Below are 25,141 nucleotides of genomic sequence, written 5' to 3'. Positions count from 1 at the left end.
GACATGATTAGAGTCGTGAGCACTAGTCGATATTTCTATAACTGTCGGAACTATCTCTACTTTCATGATTAGGCTTGCAAATACATCACAGAATTCCTGAATTTTTCTTTTCCTGCCAAATAGACCAAAGCAGGCTCATTATTCGCAGATAGGTAGTACAGATAAACAGACATGGGCTGTTCCTTTCGAGCGGAAAAAATGTAACAATAAATCTCCATCCTGTCGGGGAAGGAGTATAGGTATGTACTTAACGTAACCAAATAAATCAAGAGTCTTTAGGATTGCAGCCATGGTAATGGGTGCAAAAAATATATGGAGTTGTTGCTGTAAGGTTTTTTACGTCATAATGTATTTGAACAGCTTATTCCTGTGAAAGGGCTGATGCAATGCTTGGTGCTATATTTGGCTTGCTATTGGACCGCATTTAGAGTAAACACTTTGTTTTTATTTGATGATGGTTTAATAGAGTTTATTATCATTTATTGTCCTTACATTGTGAATGCCTGTTATTTGTTTAGTAAAGCTTTGATAGAGAATGTTCTTAGCTACAAAAAAAAAAACGAAAATGAATGTTCTTTCAAGGTAACACTTTTGTTCCTAAATATAAAGCTCTACCTAACATCTAGACCCACAAAAACAGTCAATGTCAATTACAAAAACTATTCTGCGAATCGTACATCTGACACTCGGCAAACTTCGTACAAGTTCGGAACCTTTCGGGTCACGAAGGGACGCCATTAATCTATCTTTATTACCAGCGTTTGATCACGATGAGTTCTCACAAAAGTGTTTATGTGAGGCTCGGGATGACTGGCTGTTTCCGAGTGCTCATCGCTTAGTGTGGACAATGTCTATAAAATATGATTTTTCTTTCGTATATTTACGTCGGGGAAATATGTATGGGAACGCGTGGGAACGTTACGAGGTGAAACAGGGAATATCAGGGATCATAATTTTTTCCCATAGGCCGATTTTGACGAAGACGCAAAGAAGGTTATATTATAGACTTCAGAAAGCTTGATAGGTGGATGACTTGATTTGAGATTACTTTTAAACGTCATTCGAGAAAAACCATTTTCATCTTACGTACATACATACATACATAAAATTACAGCTAGACAAAGACCAAAGAATGTCATGTGGTACATACAAACTTTCCTTGCCTCAGTCACATTCATACATCTGGTCATTCACCTTACAATAAAACAATAAAGCATACCTACATAATATAGCATGATGTATAAACTGGTGGGTATACCACTATCAACTAACTAACTACAAAAAAAACATCAACTAACATCAAAATAACCGTTGTCCAACCGTTTTCGCAAAATTCTCTTAAAAATTTCCAAGTTTTTTCAACTAAAACAGTTTGATCAGCGAGCCCAATTTCAAATGAAACTATTTAGTTGTACTAAAATTCTACGTCGGTTGTAAACGGTGCAAATAAAGTTAGTAAGCCTGATTTACTCGTTGCAAATATTGGCCCAGCTTTAGTTGTTCTAGCTTTTTGGTCAATATTATTTTAGGTTTTTGTAAAACCGACTTGTTTGATTGGATAATTTTACCTGGAAATATTAATATCTATTGGATTTGCATTTAGACAGACAGACAGACATAGACAGCAGAAATAGTGCAAAATAAGTTTATGTAAAAAAAAATATTGGATATTAATAATCACTATGTAGAAAAATCTAACTTGTAATATTTGAAGTACTTATGATATTCAAGTCTACTGTTAGCTTACTTTTAATATGCAAATGTTTGCAATTTTTATAAATCGTATAATTACCTAATTAAATCTTTTAATCAAAAAAGATTTGTAGGTCATAAATAAATAATAATATTTCTACCCACTACAATATCTATCTAAATAATAAACTGTACTTTATGCAAGCAATAGATTTCCCTAAAATTTTCTTTCAAAACTTTCGTCTAAATTTAAAAGACACCAAAATTCTAAAACGTACCCCGAGGCGTAAACAAAAATCTTCACATCTGGAATTCAAAACAGATTGACTATCTACTTTTATTACGGCAGTCTCCAGATATCGCTTTGAAGTGCTCTTAGGGGCTCGCATGAAGTTAGTCCAGTGTTCCCTCGATTTGCCTCAGGCATACGCTTAACTTATCAGGTCACTCTTGGAGTATGGAGTACGTTTTTGGGGTTACGGCTTACACTGGGATGTAATGTTTAGGGAGTATTGTATATTGTTTAGTAGTATTTTGATTAAAACGTGGTGTAAAAAATATGAAATGGGAATATTGAAGACTATTTATTTTTAATAGAATTATAATTTGTGAAAATTCTATCGATCCTGCACTTTAATGTCTTAAAAGTAGTATAAACGCTAGAGAATTTTTGCTTTATTTTAAAACTCATAATTTTTAAGGACTATTCTATTGCATTGGCCAGTGTTGCCACTTTTATAGACAATTCGCATTCGGTCATTATAAGCAATGTTTCGCTGAGTTGCTGCAGTTGTTGCCTAAGGATTATGAATTCATATTTTCTCTTCATCGACATTGTGGATCCCTGGAGGATTTCAACAGTTACCATCAAAACTGTATATGAATTTAACACTGGCTCAGGGTATAACAGTATTATAGCTTGTATACAGTAGCCCAGTTTATTGGGTTAGCGAATTAGCACGAGTTGCGGAAGCGTTTAATTAAATCTTAACTAGTTATGCAACTTGAGGCCTCTGGGGGTTCACCAGGGAGCTTTGCTGGGTCCTTGTTTGTGTGGAGGATCTATTATCTTAATGTGGTGAGGGGTTTTTGATTCTGGTTAAACAGGTAGATCTGACAGGCTTGATGAAAATTGAACTGCAGAAAATTCTCTGCATGGTTAACGCTTTTTTAGTAGATAACTTGTAAGACTTAAGAGTCAAGTTTGCAAGTAACAATATTGTAACAATTAACGACACGAAATAAGTAAAGTTCATTATTATTGTGTGTTCATCCCATTTAATTTTTTCAAAAGTTGTTTACGCAAGGAAAACAGCGATAATAAGCTTTCTGGTAATTATCAACCAGTGGAAGCTTTGAGGTACCTTGCCTTAGATTGTCCGTCTTTTTGGGATAGAAAGACAATAGACCACAAAAGCAGTACATTTAACGATAACATGTACTATATAAGTAATGTTACCACAAGATTCTGAAATCTTCAATAAACATTAGCTATACATTCCAAAGAAACCATAACAAAACTTATCTACTCAAAAGTCAACATAACCTCCCTATCTCAGGTAACAAAACCCGTTCTCAATAAAAGCCTATAATTACATATCAAGTTACGAGTGCCACTGTTCGGTGTGAGTCCCACCCGTATTCATGGTCGAGATGAACGCGATAGTGGCTATCCCTTGCGCTATCGTCCCGTATTACAGAAAGGTCTACGATATATGACGGTCGGTTTGATTTTTAAGATTATTCTAATCAACTTTTGTATTGTCTTGAGATTTGAGATGTTTATTGTGTCTTTTGAGTGTAGTGTTCTCAGACGCAATGGAAAATACATCGTCTTTTGAAATCGATCAGTGCTTCAGCAGATTTTCCTTTTTTGTGGTTCTTGGTTCAGATGATGTCAAGTCGTTTTAATAACTTATCTATCATAATGACGATACCGACCGAAAGTGCTTTTTGTAAACTTTCTTTATCACTTTGAATTAAAGTATCATTATTTCCATATTTTAATTAAGTACATTATAATTCTGTTCCTTCATTGTCAATCATGCCTGTTTCTGTACTTTAAAGCTGTTTAATAAAACCCTTACATTTATCTTAATATTTGTCGTCTGTATTTGAACAATTCGTAGCATTTCCACAAATAAATATTTTTTATCACTTTCATTAAATTGTTCATCTCGGAAGAAAACGAATCATTCACTAGCGGAGAATTCATTCGATTCTTTCAATCTGATAGCATCTGAACGGGACGGTTCCATTCATTCATTTCGTTCTATTTTATTCGTTGTTCGTCGTCACCTCGTGAAATATAAGTAATGAACCGATATTACAATGAGATTGTGAATTGATTTTTAAAATGTTCGACTTTTTGAGTTCCTTACATATTTGTATGTTGCTGAGATAGTCTGCTAGTAAGTAATGGTTGCGTTAAATTCTGCGTATGATTAGATTGCTTGTAATATTTTATCCAGTGGACATTAAACTCTCGGCCAGTTCATTTAAGTATTGAGTTAATTTCTATCGCCATTTACATTTAAAAAAATGATCTAATATCATAATTGTTACGATTAAAAAGAGTCACCACAACACAAGTCAAGGCAATATGATTTAAAAAAAGTTCGATAAACTTCACCACCAGTATAACCACTAACCAAACAAAAAAGAAAAAGATCTAGAACATTCTGTTGCTAACCTAAAAAAACGTACAAACTCACACATCTTACATCGGCAGTAAAATGCCACAGACAACACCGCACCACGACGTAAACAGACGCGTAACCACAACGTAAAATAAAATAAACATAACTCTGCTTTACCCTACAGAAAGTAAACGGTTTACAATGACTTAAAGGGTAACGCACACTTGGGTGGGTAAACTTATTCTGACTTAAAGGGTAAAGGTACGCTGGGGAATCTGTCAGTTGGATGCAGTTTGGTGTGTGGGAAGTGCAGAGTTGAGGTTTGATGGGACGCTGTTATATAGAAAGTCTGAAATTTGGATGTTGCTACAGAATAGATAATATAAAAGATCGCTTCTAGAAGGCACTGGGTTCCGGACAATATTCAGGTTAACTACTTAGTACGATCCGCGTGTGTTGCAGACAGAATTCTACTTTATAAAGATTTTTTTATCGATAAGGATTTGGTGCTACAAAGTTCTGATGCAAAACAATCATAAAATAAACTACATTGGAAAATTACTTAACTGTGTGTATTCAAAATTAGAGGGCTTCTAAACATCTATCTCGGTACTTTTGACGATGCCTGAAATAAGGTACATATCCCATTGAAAAGGGGAGCTTAGGTCTCTATCAGACACATATATTTAGATTTTCCTTCAAAGAGTCGAGCCAAAGGTTGCGATTATACATTATGTATACAGCCACAATCTCTTCCACACAATACTAAATATCCCAACATCGAATATCTTGATAGTAACATAAAAGTGTGTGAAACGCGACACGTCTTTAAGATGACGAGCGGCGGTGCGGGTATAATGGAAATCAATAACGTTCCCTGTGAGTCCGAGCCCTTCTCTTAGCGCACAGTTTTGGGGGATATAGCCATGTGTGGAGTCGTTGTTAGTTTTCATTAGCCATTTTTTGTAAAGGAAGGGTACTTCCCGAAACTTTTGTATTGGTTGTGTTTAAAATCTGAATTCTTGAGTAACAATTCAGTTACTCAAGAGATTCACTCTTTACTCAGAAATTGTAATTTGATTTATGTTATAACAGTTATTATTCCTTAATTTTACCTGAGGTGTTAAAAATATACAAATTTAGTTTTGAAATTATGGTGTTCTTTAAAAAATCGACGTGTTCGGAGCGCGTCTTTATATAAAAAATGTTAACTACGATTGTCTTAATACCATAAAATTGTGAATCGGATTAAAATATGAGTGAACCCTTCTCTTATTTAGTATTTTTTAATGTTGAAATATTTAGAAATAAAGCATTTTTGATATTAAAAAAAAAATACATAACTATTTAAAACGGCACACAAAAATTATCAATCTAGAATCGACTCTACACCTTTACTAACCCACATCACACATCCATCTCCTCTGCCTTTAAATACGTCGGGGACGATTCGATAGTCGGCACACCCAACCCCACGAAAGTGTACGGAAAAAGCCGAACTATTTGGTCATTGATGCTTATCTGCCTTTAGGCCACAGCTGCAAAGAAAAGGAAGAAAACTTTTGATGACGAGGTCATGTATAGATAAGAAAGGAAATGGAAAATGTACGATTTTGTGAAATTAAACTACTATTGAAATGAAATTATATGATTTATATTTTTAAAATCAAACTGTACGCATTTTAATATTATAATGCAACGGGTCTTATACGCGATTGAAAATTCAAAAGTTTGGATACCTTATTTACGCTTATTGTACGCATTTTCTTAATATCGGTAACATATTCGTGATATGTATAGATGGATTTCTAGCCGTATATCAATCAGTGTTTATAATGCAGATGCAAAAACTATCTGTGTGTATCCATTATTACATAAAAAGTAGGAATGCTCGCATATGTTGGCTTCCCAATTTCTTTTAAACTTCAGTCTTTTAACTCATTTTGTTCTTTATATAGATTTTTGATCTGGATAAAGAGATCTAAGAAAACTTTGATAGACCATTTTACTAACGCGTTTCTTACTTTAAAAAAGGATGAACTATCACGAGAAAGTTATTAAACCCTACTAATTTTGTACCTTTTACATTGGAATCCTTGCATGACTTCATACATTAAAAAATATTTTGTAATGCACACCATAAAAATTCCTTCTCTAATTCACTTACCCCTACGTCCGGTTTAACGTGTAACTCAAAATGTGTCATTTGTCATCGCGTTATCAGTATGTATGGAATCAATGTTTTGACCTGTCAACATAATATCACGCGAAGAGATAGTGTGTGGCAGTTATTGTTGGATATGACACGCTGGGTTTTGTATGACGGTGTGTGATAAGAAAGTGGGTGTGTTTATGGGTAATATGTTTGGGAGGTTTTTTTGGTTTTCTGTTGTCTTCTTGAGAGGTAATGCGTGGTGTAGGAAATGGGTGGGTGAATTTTGAATTTGTTTAAATTGGTTTAAATTGCTTTTTCTTGTAAAACATAAGACTTTTAGACTTTCGAAATCGGCATCTTAGTAGTCATTTCATACATTCTGCTTATATAAAAAAGCGACAATGGTCAATTTTATTAGTGAAAAGCACTTTGATTTTGCTATATCAAATATTACTTACGTATCAATACGATCTGTATTAAGAAATAATCTAAATATATGTTCAGGCATTTCTCGAACATTTAGGAGGGAACCGAGTATATAAAACGAAATGTATTGTGTGTGTTAGTATGTGTAGAATATTCTTTCTCAGAAACAGTGAATGAAAACAAAAGTTCGGTAAGTGTGCTTTATCTTCGTCGAGTCAATTGATAAGAATCACGAGAACTGGCGGCAAGTAGAAAAACTCTTGGGTTTATATCATCACGTCTACATATAGATAGATAAGGTATAGAGACTCTAATAAAAGGTATTGTTCAGATGTTATACTATTCGGTATTTATAACTTTGTATTAAAAGTGCGTAGTCTCAATAGCGTGATTCTCTACCACTAACGACTGTTGACCCGGCTAGCTATCGCCAAATTTTGTATCAAAATCTGATCAGCGTTGCTTTTCAAACGTGAAAGTCTCGATATCCGACAGTGCCTAATCGCGCTATAGTGCAGTTGTTTAAACCATATTGTAAAGTTAATCCAAGACAATAAAACGTTTCATTTCAGGTAGATGTCAAGTTAATGTAATAAAAAACTACACTCTTCAATAAACTAACAGGTCTTTGAAATTAGCAAGCAATTATTTTGTTCTCAATACAATGTATTGGTGCACGCGTCAAGCACCCCAATATTTAATACATTATACACCTTTGTTATTTTCCAACCCTATTGCAAAGTTACAAAATTTACTGAGAGTTAAAAGGAAAGAAAAAATACTGTCCCCAAAAACCGTATAAAAAGAAAAATAAAATCACTTGATCTCTAGAGACGCTCTTCTCCAAAAAAGTCCAAAAACTATCGATTATTTCTTTTATTTCGTCACCCTCAATGTGCATTGCGGTTCAATGACCTTCAGCAATCAGGGGTGGGTTGTCCAAAACGAAGATTCGCCCGAAACTAGTTCCGACCAGTTTGCGCCGGATTAAAGAGGGTCCCGTTGTTATGGGATTATGATGATGAAAATATTCTATAGCTTTATTATAGGCAGGATGTATTACTTAATTATTTTGGGCAGTTCATTGACGTTATAATAGGTACCTAAGTATATGAATGTGTAAAGGAACTTGTTCGTAATATTAATTATTTTATCCGAAGTCTTTAGTTTGAACGGCATGCGTCTAATTAAAATAAACTATTGCTATGTGTAATGTTGTAGTTTTGTATTTTTTTATGACTTCGACTTTTGCTCCCCGCCAATTTTTTTAAACTTTGGTTTCCGTTAATCTCTGCCACATATTATTTAACTATATATTTAATTGAATTATTTGATTTTAAAACGTAGACAATGAAGGTAAGATTTTCAAATTTCTTAGAACAGCATAATCAGCATAAACCGTTTTCACCTCGCGTCTTACTTTATGCGCTAAAAATGCTTCATAAATCTATTTTTTCAATCACAATCTTAACTATACTTAAAAAAATATATCGTAAACCAAACTACCCAATGATATAACAGAAATTCAAAACCATTAATATCAATATCAATTGATTTGAAACGCCTATTACGAATACAGTGAACCAATTTCATACATATCGTACGAGTCACTGGACAGTTGGACGGAAAATAGAGGTGACACGGCAATATTCATTCACATTGTACTATGAAAATGTAAGGGTGAATAGTACTTTGTAGTGTTGTTGGGGAAAGTAACTATTAGATTGTGTCGTGTTGCCGAATTGTTGGTGCAGGTATGATTTGATTTGAGTGTTTCGTGGTTGATAAATTTTATAGTTTTACTGGTTTCGGGTTTCTTTTGCGCAGTTTTAATTTCTCTATTTCAACCTAAATTTGATTTTACTAGCTTTTTTAAGAACTTATCCAAGCGCAGGAGTTACAAGCAATGTTTAATTAATCATTTTATAGCGTTCCTTGTCCACATTTGGATTAATGCAATAGTCGGAGACAATTTAATCAACTTAACAGAGACTTTTTTGCATTTATCAAAAATATACACTTCAAAAAGTTATTGTTCCACTTATTTACTCTTTTTCAGTTTTTATTTCTTTGGGTCTGACTCTAAAATCGACCCGTGCATCTAAATTTAGAATCCGAGCATGGATTACTGGTCTTAAGCAAAACTTTTTACTACAAACTAATATCCTGTAACAAAAAAAAAGTTTGTTAAAAAAACCAACCATATCACCGGCTTCCGAAAACCAACACATAATTGCCATTCTAACCATTCACACATTACCATAACCTTTCTATCCAAACATATCTAAAGTCCAAAAACCGCTACATCGCCCCACCGCAGTTATAATTTAAGGCTAGATGGCCCACTACGTATTACTTAATTGCTACTACTCACATATTTAACCAAAAAAATAAAGTAATCAATGAACTACTTAAGATTGCCATTCTAACAGTCTTCAACAAAACTTTTTAAACTGAGAAAGAAGTCATTGCTGCTACTGACATTTTGTAATACGAACCTTCTTCAAATATTTTTTTCATAACACCGGCTTCCAAACACCTACGCATAATTGCCATCCTAACCATTCACACATTACCATAACCTCTCTATCTAAACATATCTAAAGTCCAAAAACAGCTACATCGCCCCACCGCAGTTATAATTTGAGAGTAGATGGCCAACTTATTGCCCCCCAGACGTCGGTCCTGTGTGTAAGTTGCTGTACTAAAAGGATGAGCCTCGAGCGAGCTCCAAGATACTGTGTGGTTAGTTTTATTATTATCTGGTAGATAGAGATAGGCGTTGTGGTAAATAACTACGAAAACATACACTTTATTCTCTTAGAGATATTTTGTAAATCTTTTGATGGTAGAGTAAGGAAGGACATTACACCTCGTCAGTTAAAAAATCTTAGGTATTTAGAATTAGCTTAGTGCTTAAAAATGATCAATTAACACATAATTAAGAAATAGGCAGTTTAATATTTTTAATAATGCCTCAAATAAAAACAGAACTTATTGAAGTTCTTTTAGTACGAATATAATATTTTTATGGCTAAAATTATTATTAAAAAAACATATCCTACAATTTACTAAAATAAAAAGTAGTTACCTAAGACTTTAAAAACTGACTTGCCTTTTAATTATTTACACAAAAACAACCCTTTCGCTTACAAAACCTTACCCCAACGTAAACCATTTTACACCAAAAGGATCAAAACCACAGAACATTATTTTTCACAATCGCTCAATCAATTAAAACCAAACTATAACGAGGTCTGTATTATAAAGCAACCCTTTCACATCGGCGCGTGCCATGTCCCTTACATTCACCCCTAAATACAACCCGAGGTCTTTTTACTCCCAATTTCAACCATCACTTGCGACTTTCGACCTTATGTGGTAAATAATAAGGAAGAAATAAGTGTGATGATTTTAATTGATATGTGTAAAAAAGGTTGGGTTTTGTAACCCTGCAGTGGACATCACAAACGAACGCGTCACTCATTTTATGTTTTAAAATTTAAATTTTGATGTTGTTGTAACATTAGAGATTTATTTCTAGGTGGGGTTTTTGTTTATAATCGTTTTCTAAATTCCTTTTTTTGTGTTGTTTGGAATATCGATCATTTTCTTGGCAACAAGTACAATATAGAGGCGCCCATAGCCAGTTGCGCTCACCGGTCGGTAAACGATCTGTGGGTTAAGCAACAGTTGGCGCGATCATTCCATAGATGGGTGACCGCATAGTGGTATTCGAGCTGGGCGTCTCCGTGCTTCGGAGGGCACGTAAAATTCGGTCCCGGCTGTTGTCTACTAAGATAGCAGTCGTAAAGCCATGTCAAAGGCCTCTTGGGCGGCTTGAACAACTTTGACACTAGGTTGACCACTAACCATACGACAAACAAACAACAATATAGTACTTAGCGCTTATAAACTTTATTTGCGAATATTTTCTTGTTTGTTAAAATTTTACACTCATTCTTGATATACCAGCAAAAAAGTAACTAAAATCGAATCTAGAGGTAGATGTATTCAGAACTAGATTAAGACTGGTTTTGATCTCAAGCCCTAGGAATTTGATCAAATCTTCAATTCCGTTATAACCTGCGGCGATATTGCGACAACTTTATATGAAGATTACGAGGGTCAATCTTTGATTAGAGGGGGTTTCTATAACAACATTCGTAATGTAAGGTACAGGGAGTTGGGGTGGAAATATTGGCGAGAGGCGATCAACCTACTGTGTAAGTTTTTGATGCTGTCGCTTCTTAAAAGATGATATCACGATTTGTATCATATTTCTTTATTTCTAAGACATTTGCATAATTCATCAGGTTTTTTATACTCTAAGATGAAGGCAGAAATGTATTGAATTAACTTTTTGCCGTCTTTAGACTTTAGACTTTAGTCTTTGTTATTGGTAGAATGTTCCAGTGAGTCTGTTGGCACTTAAGAGGGTAGGTCAAAACATACCAAAATATGTTTTGGATCTAACTTATTTTTTGGTTTTTCTAAAGACGCGATAAAAAAAACATTAAGTCTAAAAAATATTTCCCTTATCATATTTATCGTTTTTCTATTATTGACCAAAACCACAACCCACATTTTTCAAAAAACAAAGCTACTCATAAACAGTCATTTAAACAAGGTCTTTCAACCCCCAGTCAGGGGTCCTTTGGTCCATTGTTCCGAGCGGTGAGCACGTAAGGGGACTATTTAGACTGTTTGCGGCTAGTTGTGCCGATGTCTTCATTCAGGAGTTTGACGGCAAGCGGCTTTGACGGTCTGGTGCTTGAAGGCTTTTGTGTGGAGTTGAGGTTATATTCGTATTAAGGCATTTAATAGTTTGTAAATTGCATTTTGCCTATAATTGGCTGTACAGTTAGATCTTAAGGCTAAAATACGTGTATTTTCCTATTTATGTATATAAACTGTAACAACTGTTGGTAAACCTTAATTAAATAAATAAATAAATTGTAGATGTTGATATGAAAGTATCTTTAAATGGTTGTACAAAAACGAAAACCAATACAGTGACTGCTGTTATTTTATCAACTACAAAAAATCAATATAAGTCACATTTTAAAACCATTTCTAAAAATTATTCGTATTTTAATAAGATAAAACGCCTAGATTTTTTATAATATTTTTGTAAGCTTAGTTTGATACAATTAAACAACAAAGATTATTTTGCAACACATTAACGAATTCGAACTTTTATGAACAAGTCATTGACGCATCATTAAAATACTACATTTTTCAACATTCCGTCAAAATTATATTCACAACTCAACAACATCATTAACCTGTTTGTAACCTTGACAAACCCTGAATTCAACCTTCACAAATCAAAACAAAGTGTAGAAAATATTCAAAATGGTGCTATTACGATAAAAACGACACGTGTATTATTCCATGTTTTTAATTGTGGTATTTTTACGACTGTATTACTCTACGTCACAGGGGTGGAATTAGGGTTGAACTTACAAATCGATTTTGCGCAAATTGGGGGCATGATTTTGGGGCAGGTAGAATGTTCTGGAGCTTTCGCAGTATTTATTTTTAAACAGGTCAAAAAGTTGTCGTACGGATTTTTTGTGTTGCTGACCTTTTAAGCTAATGGACTTTTATAAAATTGTTTTCGTTACTAGGTATGTTATTTCGTGATGCTTTCTTTCCTGAAATAAATATACTTTTTATAAAATATTTTTTATTTTTACTTAGCAATATACACCTAAAATTTACATCAACGTTTTGTACGTATCTTTAAAGCAGTGCACTAGTTAATAAAATATGGGGCAAAAAGCAAACCCACAATACATTTACAACTTATTTTGTAATCTAAAATTAAAATGCATAACTTCAGGCCCCTATTTCGAATGACACACGATAGCATAGGGCTTTCGATTACTGACAATAGGCAACCTTAGGTGACAGGGCTGCTACTAACTTTGTCACCCTCAATTCGTGTCATGCGCTAATAAAAGTCACGATAATTGTACCAACAGTTGATTGTACTACGATTCGTGATAAGAGCTGAGCCAATGTGTCAGTACTTGGCTGTAATGTTGGGTTTTTACCCGCAATCGAGATGGTGTGCGTTGAACTTTATAGATTACGTGTCAGTGTGTTTGTAGCTTTAAAAATTCTGAACCAAACAAAAATATTTTCGTTTACAAATGTATGTGAATTTGGTATTGAATTAGTCATCGGATCACCGGAATTAGCCATTTTAGACGTTTTTATTTCTTTGAAAAAAGGCAAATTTTTCTCTCTATTGACATTTTCGTAAAAATATTCATGCTTAAATGAATCATAAAACATTACATTGTTAATCATATCGTCTCACAATCTTCCATCCAAACTCTTCAATAATAAGTTAAATGTGATTTTTGACAGTTCTCAAAGTAAGTTGAAATGATAAAGCATTAAAATGTTGCCATCCAACTGTCAAAGTTGTAACATTACGAACAAACTTGATAGATCAAACAATTCATGACTTAGTCGATTATATTATAGGAATATAATTTATGAAACGTAGGAAATGTTATATTTTATAAAATATTTTATTCACCATTCATTATTTAAGCAGCTTAAAATATTAACTGCATTGTCAGTATAGTAATATTGTGGGATAGTTGTCAAGGAAAATAAGTATAATTGTATTGTTCATTGAATATGAAATGGCGAAACGTGATTTAAATCGTCGTATAGTTATACTGATGTCATGTCGTCCTGGCCGATTTCGGCTACGGCGGCCAGTTTCATTGAAACCCGCCAACTGTGTAGGGCTTTGTTTATTGTGGCAAAGTGTGTGCACAATACACAGGTTCAATCTTTATTTGTTAACTCTTATAGTCCGGTGCGATGTTCTTTAGCTTTCCATTTCGCCCAATATCAGAATAAAGACCATCTAAAACCGAATCACAATATACCCAAAAATAATACTTCCAAAATGCTTTTCTAAAATTGCACCTCACTAATTGGGTGTTCATGTAACGTCAAACGTTTTACAAAAGCGTCACCGTCATGTTGAAGCTCGGAGACAGTACTATGGTTCGTGTGGAGGAACTACCATGGGTCTTAACTATACCGGATAGGAAACTAGAAAAAAAATATAGTTGAATATTAGGGCAGAAAGATACGAGTGGGATAGAAAATAGGAACAAAATTCGTTACAAATTATAGTCAATATTAAATAATATTGGTAAGAAAACGAAAATGTCCTAAGTAAAGGCTTTCGTTTTATCCAAATAAGTACATATATTTCGCTCCTTGAATACAAAAGGGCCACAAATCGAAATCTATAAATTTTACAGGAGAGCCAAAACAAATTTTTGAAACTGTTTTTTTATAACATTTCATATATTTATTTATTAAATATAAGATGTTAATATATCATTAGATGCGTATTTTTTAGCTCTATCTTTCTACAAAATAAACTTTGTAATAGCTGTTACCTATTAAGAGAAAAAAGCATATAAGTCCCTTTTGCATTCAAAATTTGAACCAATATTATGAGAAATATGTCAAAAATTAAACACAGTTTTACAAATAAAAATGGTTAATTGTACTTTTTTAGTAAAAAAACCGTATCAAAAAGTTTAATAATAATTACTAAGTAAAACCATAACTGAATAGACCAGGAAAACATTGTATTAAACAATCTAAATGAAAAAATCTTAACTTTTTATTAAGTAAGTAAAATTATTGAGATCAACTTTGTGCGTAACTTTCATTATTTAGTAAAATTAAACATCAATCATCATCATCAATCAATGGGTAACGTGACGAGTAGACTGAGTGCAGCAGGAGTATTAAAGAAATAAGATAATAGAAAAGGTTTTTGAGTTTTATAAGCCTTTATATTTAGCACTAGCTGACCCGCGCAACTTCGCTTGCGTCACATAAGAGAGAATGGGTCAAAATTGTCCCGTTTTTGTTACATTTTTCACCCGTACTCTGCTCCTATTGGTAGTAGCGTGATGATATATAGCCTATAACCTTCCTCGATAAGTGGACTATCTAACACTGAAAGAATTTTTCAAATCGGACCAGTAGTTCCTGAGATTAGCGCGTTCAAACAAACAAACAAACAAACAAACAATCAAACAAACAAACAAACTCTTCAGCTTTATAATATTAGTATAGATTCGTGGATTATTCCAAAGCTTTTGACAGCATTACTCATTCCGCCATAGAATCATCACTCCATCCAAGTCCTACTTAAAGATACTATGTAGAATCGAACCTTCATACATCAAACTCATCAAAGCAATAGATAACAATATCCATTCCAAGCGTGAAACAGGGAGACCCGCTATCTCCCAAATTATTTATCAGCACCCTCAGAGAAATTTTCAGGAGCCTGGCGGTGTTATGGCAATCAAAAGCATAGTTGTAAGTGGTAAACAGTTAACAAACCATTGTTTTGTAGATGACATAATCCTCTTCTCTTTTTCGGCATCGGAGTAAAAAATGGTACAAGAACGGGGAAAATATGACTCTTACGTGACGTAAGCGAAGTTGCGCGGGTCAGCTAGTTATCCATATGCATTCGGAAAGGTGGACCCGCATATCTACCAACTGGATACCAGAAGATGGTCATAGCAGACGCGGGAGACTTAAATGGAGATGGCGGGATGACCTAGACGCATTTGAAAAGGACTGGTCGGATCTTGCCCCTGAAAGAGGAATTTGAAAGGAAAGGGTGCCTCTTTACTTTGCCTGCATCAAAATGTATTATCTTATTTTTAAAATTGTAACGAAAACTAAAATTATTATCATACCAAACGGTCATATTTCTGGCCTTCCCATTCTAGCACGCTAAAAATGATAATTTATTCCACAATAATTTAATGCAAAAGGGACGTATTTCAAAATATGCTACTGTTATATTACAAAATATAATAACAAATACTAGTGTTTGAATGCAAAACGGTCGTTTTCAGAAATATGGCACTTTTGTATTACAAAATATGGTAACAAATACTATAGTTAGAATGCAAAAAGGACGTTTTCCAAAATATGGCAGTTTTGTATTGTAAAATATAATCACATTAACTTGAAATTTTGCACCCAACACAGACATATTTTCGATTGTGGCACTTTTTCATGCAACTGACGAGCATTTGCGTTGAATCTCCGGGCGCAACTCGCAAAGTGGCTGTTTTGCACTGACATTACCTGTCAAAGTGAGCTAATGCAAAAAGGGCAGTAAGTCAGTGCAGCCATAATATAAGCAAAAATGATGGGGGTTTTTTTTTTACTATAAAATATAGTCGGTTCAGGTGTCATTTTTGCAATAAAACGATTTTCATTTTTTTTTGAGTTGTGGCCCTTTTGCATTGAAGGAGCGATTTAAACCAGTAATAAACGTAGCTTTGACGAACCGTTCGACTTATACCGCTTTTTTAAAACCCATTTCACGTAAAATACTCGATGCGAAGCTACATATTTTTTTATTAAACTAAATTTAGGTCATGAAGTATTTTTACTTTAGGTACCTGTACTTGATCTTAAACCAAAAACTTATCTCATGCTGCTGTTATGAGTACGGTAAGGTGTACTGTTGCCATGACAACGTTTCCCGCTTCCCTATAATCTTAAGGTGGATCAACGGCTTTGATACAACGTGTGTAGCATAGAAACAATGTGCTGTGGAATGCACATGTATTCTATGTTATATCAGTACTTAACAAATATCTTACTGATTTAGACTAGTTTAAACACTTATTATATCTATATCTATCTGATAGTTTATAGACGGAACTTGATGACTGTTTTGCTGCCAGTAGATTTAGCAAATAGCATTAATTATTATCGCTAAGTTTCACGACACTACTTATTAAAATTATTATACCTTAATCTTCATCATAAATAATTTTTCATTGTTGGACCATGAAAATCGGTTTAGTAGTTTTTGAGTTTATCGCACAATAGACAGACAAATATGACATGAGTTGTTGATTTAGAATATGTAGTATTTAGTTACTATATCAAAATAGATTTACGATATATCATATGTTAGAATAACTGCCTTTGTGTACTATAACTGTCGTAGATAAGTCACCGCAAGTAATGTCGTGCAAAGACAGTTAGTACCGCGGCACAGGCTGCTCAAATATTCAATGCAAAATGTTCAATAAGTAGGTCGAAACCCCTTTGTTTAGTTAACAAACTTTACAACTGGGAGGAATCTAAAATTTTGTGGGCATGTCGAATATTTTCCGGATTGTTCTAGAAAGGTATAAATGTTAGAACACTTCTTTGTGGGTGGAACTGATGTAAATTGTAGCAAGTTGCGGTTTTGTCTGCTCGGCGAGATTTTACAAGCGTTTTGTTTTACGTAAAATGCGACTTTGTTATTTTTTTAGGATTTTACAGTCGAATCTTGGTGTATTGCAATTATGTAGAATTAAAAATATATAATACCTGCCTATGTTGATCTCAGCAATTTCGAGAAGTTCTTAGGCGGCAATTTTATTAAAATATAGCAAGTAAAATTTATGTGGTAACAGACTAATATAATTTAGGTATATTTAGCTAAATACTGATGCTTAGGTAAAAAACTTGTCTCTAGGAACGTATTTAATAAAAAAATATACTAATATTATAAAGCTAAAGAGTTTGTTTGTTTGTTTGATTGTTTGTTTGTTTGTTTGTTTGAACGCGCTCATCTCAGGAACTACTGGTCCCATTTGAAAAATTATTTCAGTGTTAGATAGTCCATTTATCGAGGAAGGCTATAGGCTATATTTCATCACGCTACGACAAATAGGAGCGAAGTAGCAACGAAAAATGTTACAAAAACGGGGAAAATTTTGACCCATTCTCTCTAATGTGACGCAAGCGAAGTTGCGCGGGTCGGCTAGTAAAAAAATAAAACTACGTCTGAACTACGCACGTTTAATTTTTTGATTGAAATTTATTTTGTCTGAACCGTGAAATTTCCATTTATCATCAAAAAGTTTAAAATCATAAATCCAAATTTTATATTAACTACAATTACAAATAAACTAATCAGTTTAACATGAAACTAGTAACATTGAACGTTCACGTCCGAACATTTGTGGTTTGTAGTATTTGCCGTATTCGGTCGCCGGATCGTATGCCGCTGACGTTTCGGGGCCAGACCACACCAAACGGTACCTAATTGATGCACCTGCATCTCTGAACGTTTCATTTTAATTAAATATGTTTATTTATTTATATTTTGTATGTCGACTCGAATATTACATGGATGTAACATTGTTAATTGCGAATTGTGGGTATATTCTGTACATTTCTGCCTACAGCTTTTAGGATAATAGGCGTAATATTATGTATAAATTTGTATATATTTATTGTGATATTTTACGTATGCGGTATTTTTAAATTATATAGTTGCCATGTCTGAATCTTTGACTGTTAATAAAAGATCTGATTAAAATTTTATGATTGTAAAAAAAGTACAGTCCCCAACCCGAATTGGCCAGCGTGGTGGACTTAAGGCCGAACCTTTCCCTCATTAAAGAAGGAGACCGTTGCCCAGCAGTGGGACATAAATGGGTTAAATTTATTATGATTGTAAAAAAATCGTAAACACATAATATTATTAATATGATAACGATTTGATTTATTCTTTGTATGTTTGTTATCAAACATCAAGCTTATAACAGTAAAATAATTTCCGAAATTTTAAACACTAATTTATATTACGTTATTGATATGAAAAGTCAATAATGATAATGTGGGTGAAATTGTGGCAAAGGTCTGTTTGTGCAAACATTGATCCGACAAATATTGAGTTCGGTCCGCAATAATATTAATTATATTATCTGATTCATTTCATATTTGAATTATATTTAAAGTTAAATTTAAGCATAAAATTCAAATTATCCATGTTTAATTGTTAATCCTTATTAATATTGTAAAATGCTTTAAAGATTAAATTGATTATGATGAAATTTTACACGTTGAATGTATTTTTAATTTATTGGCTAATGTTCATTAATTACAATTTTTCTAAACGCATTTTTTTTAATAAACTGCAAGCGGCGTCACACATTTTAAAAATATATAAGTTGATAAAATACTATTTACAACGTAAACATTCAAATTATAAACAAAGCTTTTGAAATAATATCGCAGAATATAAATATAAAAGGTTCATTAAATCTGACCCACCTAAAACAACAAAGGTATCTAAAACAAGAAACAAACGAGACTGTGACCTTGTGAAAATAAGTAATATAATATATTATTATTACTACGTCTACAAAGCCTAAAGCATATAATAATATTAGTAACTGTATCTATAAGCCTCTAAAACCCAAAAAAAGATCAAAGTAAAAAACTAAAATTAATTAATACGAACCCAAAATAACGTAACCTCTGAACAAATAATTCTTCTCATTAAGAAACTAGGTCAAAAGAAATTCAATCCCCGTTTATATTTTCTAATAACGTAAATCTTCCAAGTAATATTAGAAAGTATAATTACGTACTTTGTATAAAACTTTGTAATATAAGATCGAAACTCCATAATTAAGTCGTTACATTTCCATATAAATTTTTCTCTAGAGGTTCATAATTTAAAAAAAAAGATAACGCAGAGAGGGGTTACCTCTTTATATATTTTTCTAATCAACCATTAGGAGTTGCGTGCAAAGATCATCGGAGGCTGGGAGGGGTGAGGGCGGGAGGGTTTCATCCCTCGCTATTTTTGGGGCTTGAGTTATAGCTCGACCAAACATTGAAGACCTTTTACCGAATTCGGCATTCGGTTTTACGAGTAACTCCTAAGCGTCGGCCGACTAAATAATTCAACAACCAAGTTTTTTTGGCTTTAACAGTTGATGTGGGTTTAAGCTGTGTTTATTAATAATGACGACGTATTTCAGTGGCGCCAAAAAAAGAAAATTTCAAATCCCGAAAATAGCTTTTCATATAATTTTTTCATGAAAATAATCATATTATACTATTTTTGTAAACAAAAATGTAAGCTGAATTTTTATTCATTTATATAATTTTTTAAAGCAATTATTCTGTTAAAAATGTGTCAAATAAAGTCAAAATAAATATTTAAAAATCAAATCTTAGCAACAAATCGCTTCTAATGATTAAAATACTAAATATAACATCTTAAAAATAGTTCGCATTATTTTTTATAATTTTAATATTTAAATAAATAAGAGAAACAACCGCAGATAAATATCGCACATAATTCAGGAGCAAAGCCGTACACGTCTCGACACCGTCAACAGCGCACAGAAACAAGAAATTTCAAATAATCAACCTATTCACACAAAGCGAATTTACTCGCGTATCCGAGGGTGAGTGAAAGGGAGGATTGTATCAAGACTGGAGGCTCCCCCATGGCGTGTGCTATGAGGGGACCTCCGAGGGAATTTTAGGTTAGTGGACATGTAGGCATATAGACGGGAACACGGCGAATTTGTTGTCTCATTTAGTTCGTGTTTTGTGATTTTCGTTTGTGCGTCACGTCATCGTTTGTCGTCGTCAAGTCCTTATTTAAGTTAGTTAAGTAATGTTAGTGATAAGTGCGTTCGTACCGAAAATAAACGATACGTATCGACAAATATTTTTGTGTGTACAGTGACAAATTGCGTGTGAACAATCACAGTTAAACGGTGGTGGAAAATAAAATAAAAAAATAAACCTGTGTCGGTCCGCGGTTTGTTTGTAAACACTGCCCCGTGCGACGCGCGAACAACGTAAACACAGACTAACATTATACTTTTTCACGTGTGAAAAACTCAACAACAACATTATTAAGTGCAATATTATTTAAATTAACAAAATAGTGTAAAAAAATACCGCTCAAATTTACTGTGTAAATATTAGCGACGTGCCAAATATTTTAAGATTAATTAATATTTAAAATAAATTTTACAATTAATAAATGTTCTATTGAAATAAGTATTTAATAAATCGGTGTCGTTAATTTTAATCGATGTGCAATTTAGTGTATATTAGTGCGTAATAATAATTTTAATATTAAATTCTATAAAAATATCACTTGTTAGATATAAACATTGGAATAAATCCGCGTCAGTGAGAAAAACGGGGGGACGGCTGTACTGCCTACTACTGTTACTATAGCGATCGATAATATTACGCATTACGGGGTGACTGTGAGAAGAGACGGAACGCACACAGACGCAGACCCGACGCACACTCACGCACCGCTCTCCCACCCCTCCCTAAACACTCGCCCTCCGCGAAAAACGAAAGTAAACACGAGTGAGCTTTAAAAAAACTTGCAAACCGAATTTATAGATTAAGGCAAACGGAGTACAAAGCACTGTGATTATTAAAATTTGTGTTCATTAAAAGTCTGTTTACTGTGATAGACATGATTGTGGGAACGAACCTTCGGAGCGTTAACCCGATGTTGTTGGGTTATAGCATGCCGAACATGGTCAGTGTTAGTCAAAGTAGGCCGGAGAGCGCGGGCAGCGTGCCGACGACGCCAGTGCACTGCGTGAGCATGGACGCCAAGCGCGCGTCGCCGCAGACGCCGGCCGAGCGCACCGGCGCGCCCCCCGGCGCGGGCAAGGATGCTGTGAAGCTGTTCATCGGACAGATACCGCGCCACTTGGAGGAGGACGACCTCCGGCCCATGTTCGAGGAGTTCGGAAAGATTTACGAGCTGACCGTACTTAAGGATAAGCACACCGGGATGCACAAAGGTCTGTAACGATTTATAGTCAATGTTTGAAATATGTTTTCGCGGTAAGTGGCGAAACTTTTTTATGGGACTTCATATCTTTCAGATAGAAGAAGAAAGCAGCAGAAGTAAATATTGTCTCGTATATAAAAGCTAAAAGTTTGACAATGGCTGGAATTGGCTTTGTTAGCCAAGGTCATGTCATATTTATATTTTTTGTGTACTATGCAAATGGCCGGCGGATTTTTATTGTTCAATGTCACAATGAAATATCGAAATAATGTAGAAAATAGTTTTAATCTAGCGAGCGTGATTCGTATGAAATTATGCAGTAAGATTAGTTTTGATTAGTCCAAGTTATACGGCGTAACTTGATTTAGATTGGGTTTGCGCGCCAAAAGAATATAGTAATGGTTAGAGGGAGAAAATTCTTTGTTTATTACCTCGCCGGTGAGTATGATTTATTTGAACACGTGATAAACTAGACACGACGGAAATTCTTTTGTTATTAGGGACGTTTTTTTCTTTGTCACGAAAATTCTGTTATGAAGCAAATGTTTGCTGGTTAGTTCTATTCCGAAGTTATGTATGTTTTACACGTATAATGTTAGTACGTTGTATGATTAAAAGATTAAATCAACTTCTCAAACTTAGATTGCTTAGTGTTACTGTGCCCCAGAACATAAGAAAATGCGATTATTTTAATATTCTACGGATTATATTATAACATACTAATAAAACATTAGGTGGAAATATTGAAAGACGAAAATTACGCAACAAAAATAAAGGAACCCTTACATAATATGATATACTCCTATTTCATATAATGCGTCCATCACGTACATGGACCTTCCCCGACCAAAATCAAAACAAACAATAAATAAGGTACACAGGTCACGTCACCTAAAGATTATGCTCGGTCCGTGGAGGCGTAATAAAAAAACACGCTTCACGCTGCGGCGTGTTGTGACGTCACACGCGTGACACTTGTCACGCTACTGACGTCGCTGACAAATGTCAGTGCGCTCGCAACGCTCATTACCGACTAACAATTGTTAGTTTCGTTTGGAGATGAAATGTTGAGGTATTTTTTGCTGTGGATTTTATTTTGGAAGGATTTTGTTAGTTCGTAAAAATAATGAATGATATTTTAGCGTGTAAGTTGCTAGTTCTCATTCTCTAATGTATAATGTAAAATCTAATTTTATATATATTGCCGGTTCAATTGTCCATAATTATTATGAACAGCAATTATTTTGTATTGAGAACTATAGTATTTATTCTAACAAATAATATCATAATTTTTTATAATTAAAAATTCACTCTGCGGCATGTTTAGATGTCACCAGCGTGAAATTTTTCACGTTACTGACATCTGAAGACATAAACGCATTAGCGTTTAGTTTCTCAAATCAAATATGACTTTTCTTATTTCAATATATTATTGTGTAATTATCTATACTAATATTATAAAGCTGAAGAGTTTGTTTGTTTGTTTGATTGTTTGTTTGTTTGTTTGAACGCGCTAATCTCAGGAACTACTGGTCCGATTTGAAAAATTCTTTCAGTGTTAGATAGTCCATTTATCGAGGAAGGTTATAGGCTATATATCATCACGCTACTACCAATAGGAGCAGAGTACGGGTGAAAAATGTTACAAAAACGGGGACAATTTTGACCCATTCTCTCTTATGTGACGCAAGCGAAGTTGCGCGGGTCAGCTAGTATTAAATAAAGCCAATAATAATCAATTACAAATGTATTAATCACATGTAGGTTACACAAACAAATTTTTACATCGATATAAAGTTTTTACTAGCAATTTCCATACATTCTTAGGTTTCTATCCAATACGTTAACAAAACCCATTACTCAATACACAAAAGTCGACAGAAAAACTAGCAACACCTGAAAGCAAATAAAACACGAGTGCTCCATACATTTTCCTTTATAAAGCACTCGGGTTCACAAATAGCGATCAGTAAGTGCAATACCCCATAAGCACTTCATGTAACTAAAACATAAACAACACACGGTGTAACGGCATCCAGAAAAATTGCTCCATTGTTTTTTCGTCGCGTGCCGTTTGCAACGCTTTTCAAGTTTCGACTCCATACATTTTTATTTGTACAGTCACACGCAAACGGTGTTATGACGCCAAGTGAAAAATTTGTCGCGGACAAACTATTTTGTTTCGTTTTTGTACCGTACTTGTATGAGTAGCCTTATTATTCTGGAATTCGTGTAATGATTTCAGGAAGGTATTTTTTGGAAAATGTTTTGGTATGCACGGTATTTTGTTAACTGGTTGTATTGTGATGTGGGTGATAAAAGCTGAATTAAATTTTAAAATATGATTAAGAAACTACTACCCGCGACTTTGTCCACTAAAAATATTTTATGGGGCAAAAATATCCTATGTTAACCCAGGTCAATACGATGCAGTAATTGGTACAAAAAAGCCTGTTATATAAATCTATGCATGTTTCGGCGAGCTTTTACAAATAGATTTGTTAGTGAGAAATTTTAATTTGAGGAATATACGTTACTTATATTTTGCCCTGTATGTAACTACACTTTGTAACAAAAACGAAAGTAACCCACAGATTGGTAATTTTGTAGTTTTGATCAATTTTTTTTTCCGAACGCCTCGAAAATTTTACCTCACCATTATTTCCAACTAATAAATCAACACAAACCAACAAATACGAAATTCAACAGGCCTTCATTAATATTTGAACATAGCAATTATAATAAGTGGACGCATTGTGAGAAGGATGGAACATAAAATTTAATAATAGCAGCGAATGAAAGGAAAGTCCCTTTCGTTTCATATTTATCAAGGGTGACGGAAAAAGGCGAGCCATTTTCGGTTCAAAATTTTGTACTATAAATTGTCACCCTTTTGTAATGGTTGTGTTATGGCCCGGGTTTGATTTTATGGGATTTTAAATGACACAGTTTTGGAAGTTTGAAATAACTAATTGATATTTTGGTACGTTTGGTAGGTAATTTAATTCTTGTCTGCGGTAAAGTCTTAATAGGTTAAAAAAATAATACATATTTAAATCAGCATTACTCATATTCACTCCGTTTCTTGTTCTCGCCTGCTGTTATCATCTATATATTAAACACATTCTTGTCAACAATATTATTTTGAAAGATCCAATAATGTAAATGATTTCGTTATTAACCTCCGCTTCTTAGCTTGAAAAAGTACACGAACTTATTTAAGTAATTAAAGCCCTGAGTGTCGTGAGATATAATTTAAATCACAGATTTACATGTAAACATAAGTATCACATAAGTCGCTATATTATTTATTATGATTTTAAATTCAACTATTCCACTAAAACGTGGTTTTACGTGAACAAGTAGAAAAACAAAACCGTGCTCCTCATCCACATTTTTATAGCATGATATATGTAAATCACCTGTCTATGCTTGCAAGTTTCAGTTCAGTTTTATATCTTTTACGGCCGGGAACTTTGAACTACACTAGTTTACTGCTTCTGCTGAATAGAAATACGCTATCCTACTTTATGTTTGTATGTCAAATATATTTCTATGACT

General features: G+C 33.8%; 1 protein-coding gene across 4 annotated transcripts in view; it reads left to right on the top strand.

Moving 5' to 3' along the window:
• bru3 (CUGBP Elav-like family member bruno 3) overlaps positions 1–25,141 on the top strand; it is a 797,460-nt gene that overhangs the window by 129,674 nt on the left and 642,645 nt on the right. For 3 of the 4 annotated variants that reach the window (XR_012959607.1, XM_076118110.1, XM_076118111.1), the window contains exon 1: positions 20,301–21,590. The exons of the other annotated variant lie outside the window; for it this stretch is intronic. Coding sequence is in view for 2 of the 3 variants with exons in the window: in XM_076118110.1 (XP_075974225.1) it covers positions 21,254–21,590 (337 nt within the window). In the remaining variant the exon portion in view is untranslated. Of the gene's footprint in view, positions 1–20,300; positions 21,591–25,141 lie in introns of those variants that run through there. 4 annotated transcript variants of the gene reach the window in all.

The sequence above is a fragment of the Anticarsia gemmatalis genome, chromosome 9, assembly GCF_050436995.1.
Source record: "Anticarsia gemmatalis isolate Benzon Research Colony breed Stoneville strain chromosome 9, ilAntGemm2 primary, whole genome shotgun sequence".
NCBI classification, from domain to species: domain Eukaryota; kingdom Metazoa; phylum Arthropoda; class Insecta; order Lepidoptera; family Erebidae; genus Anticarsia; species Anticarsia gemmatalis.
Note: the sequence above shows the minus strand (reverse complement) of the source record. Positions and strands in the feature narration are given on the sequence as shown.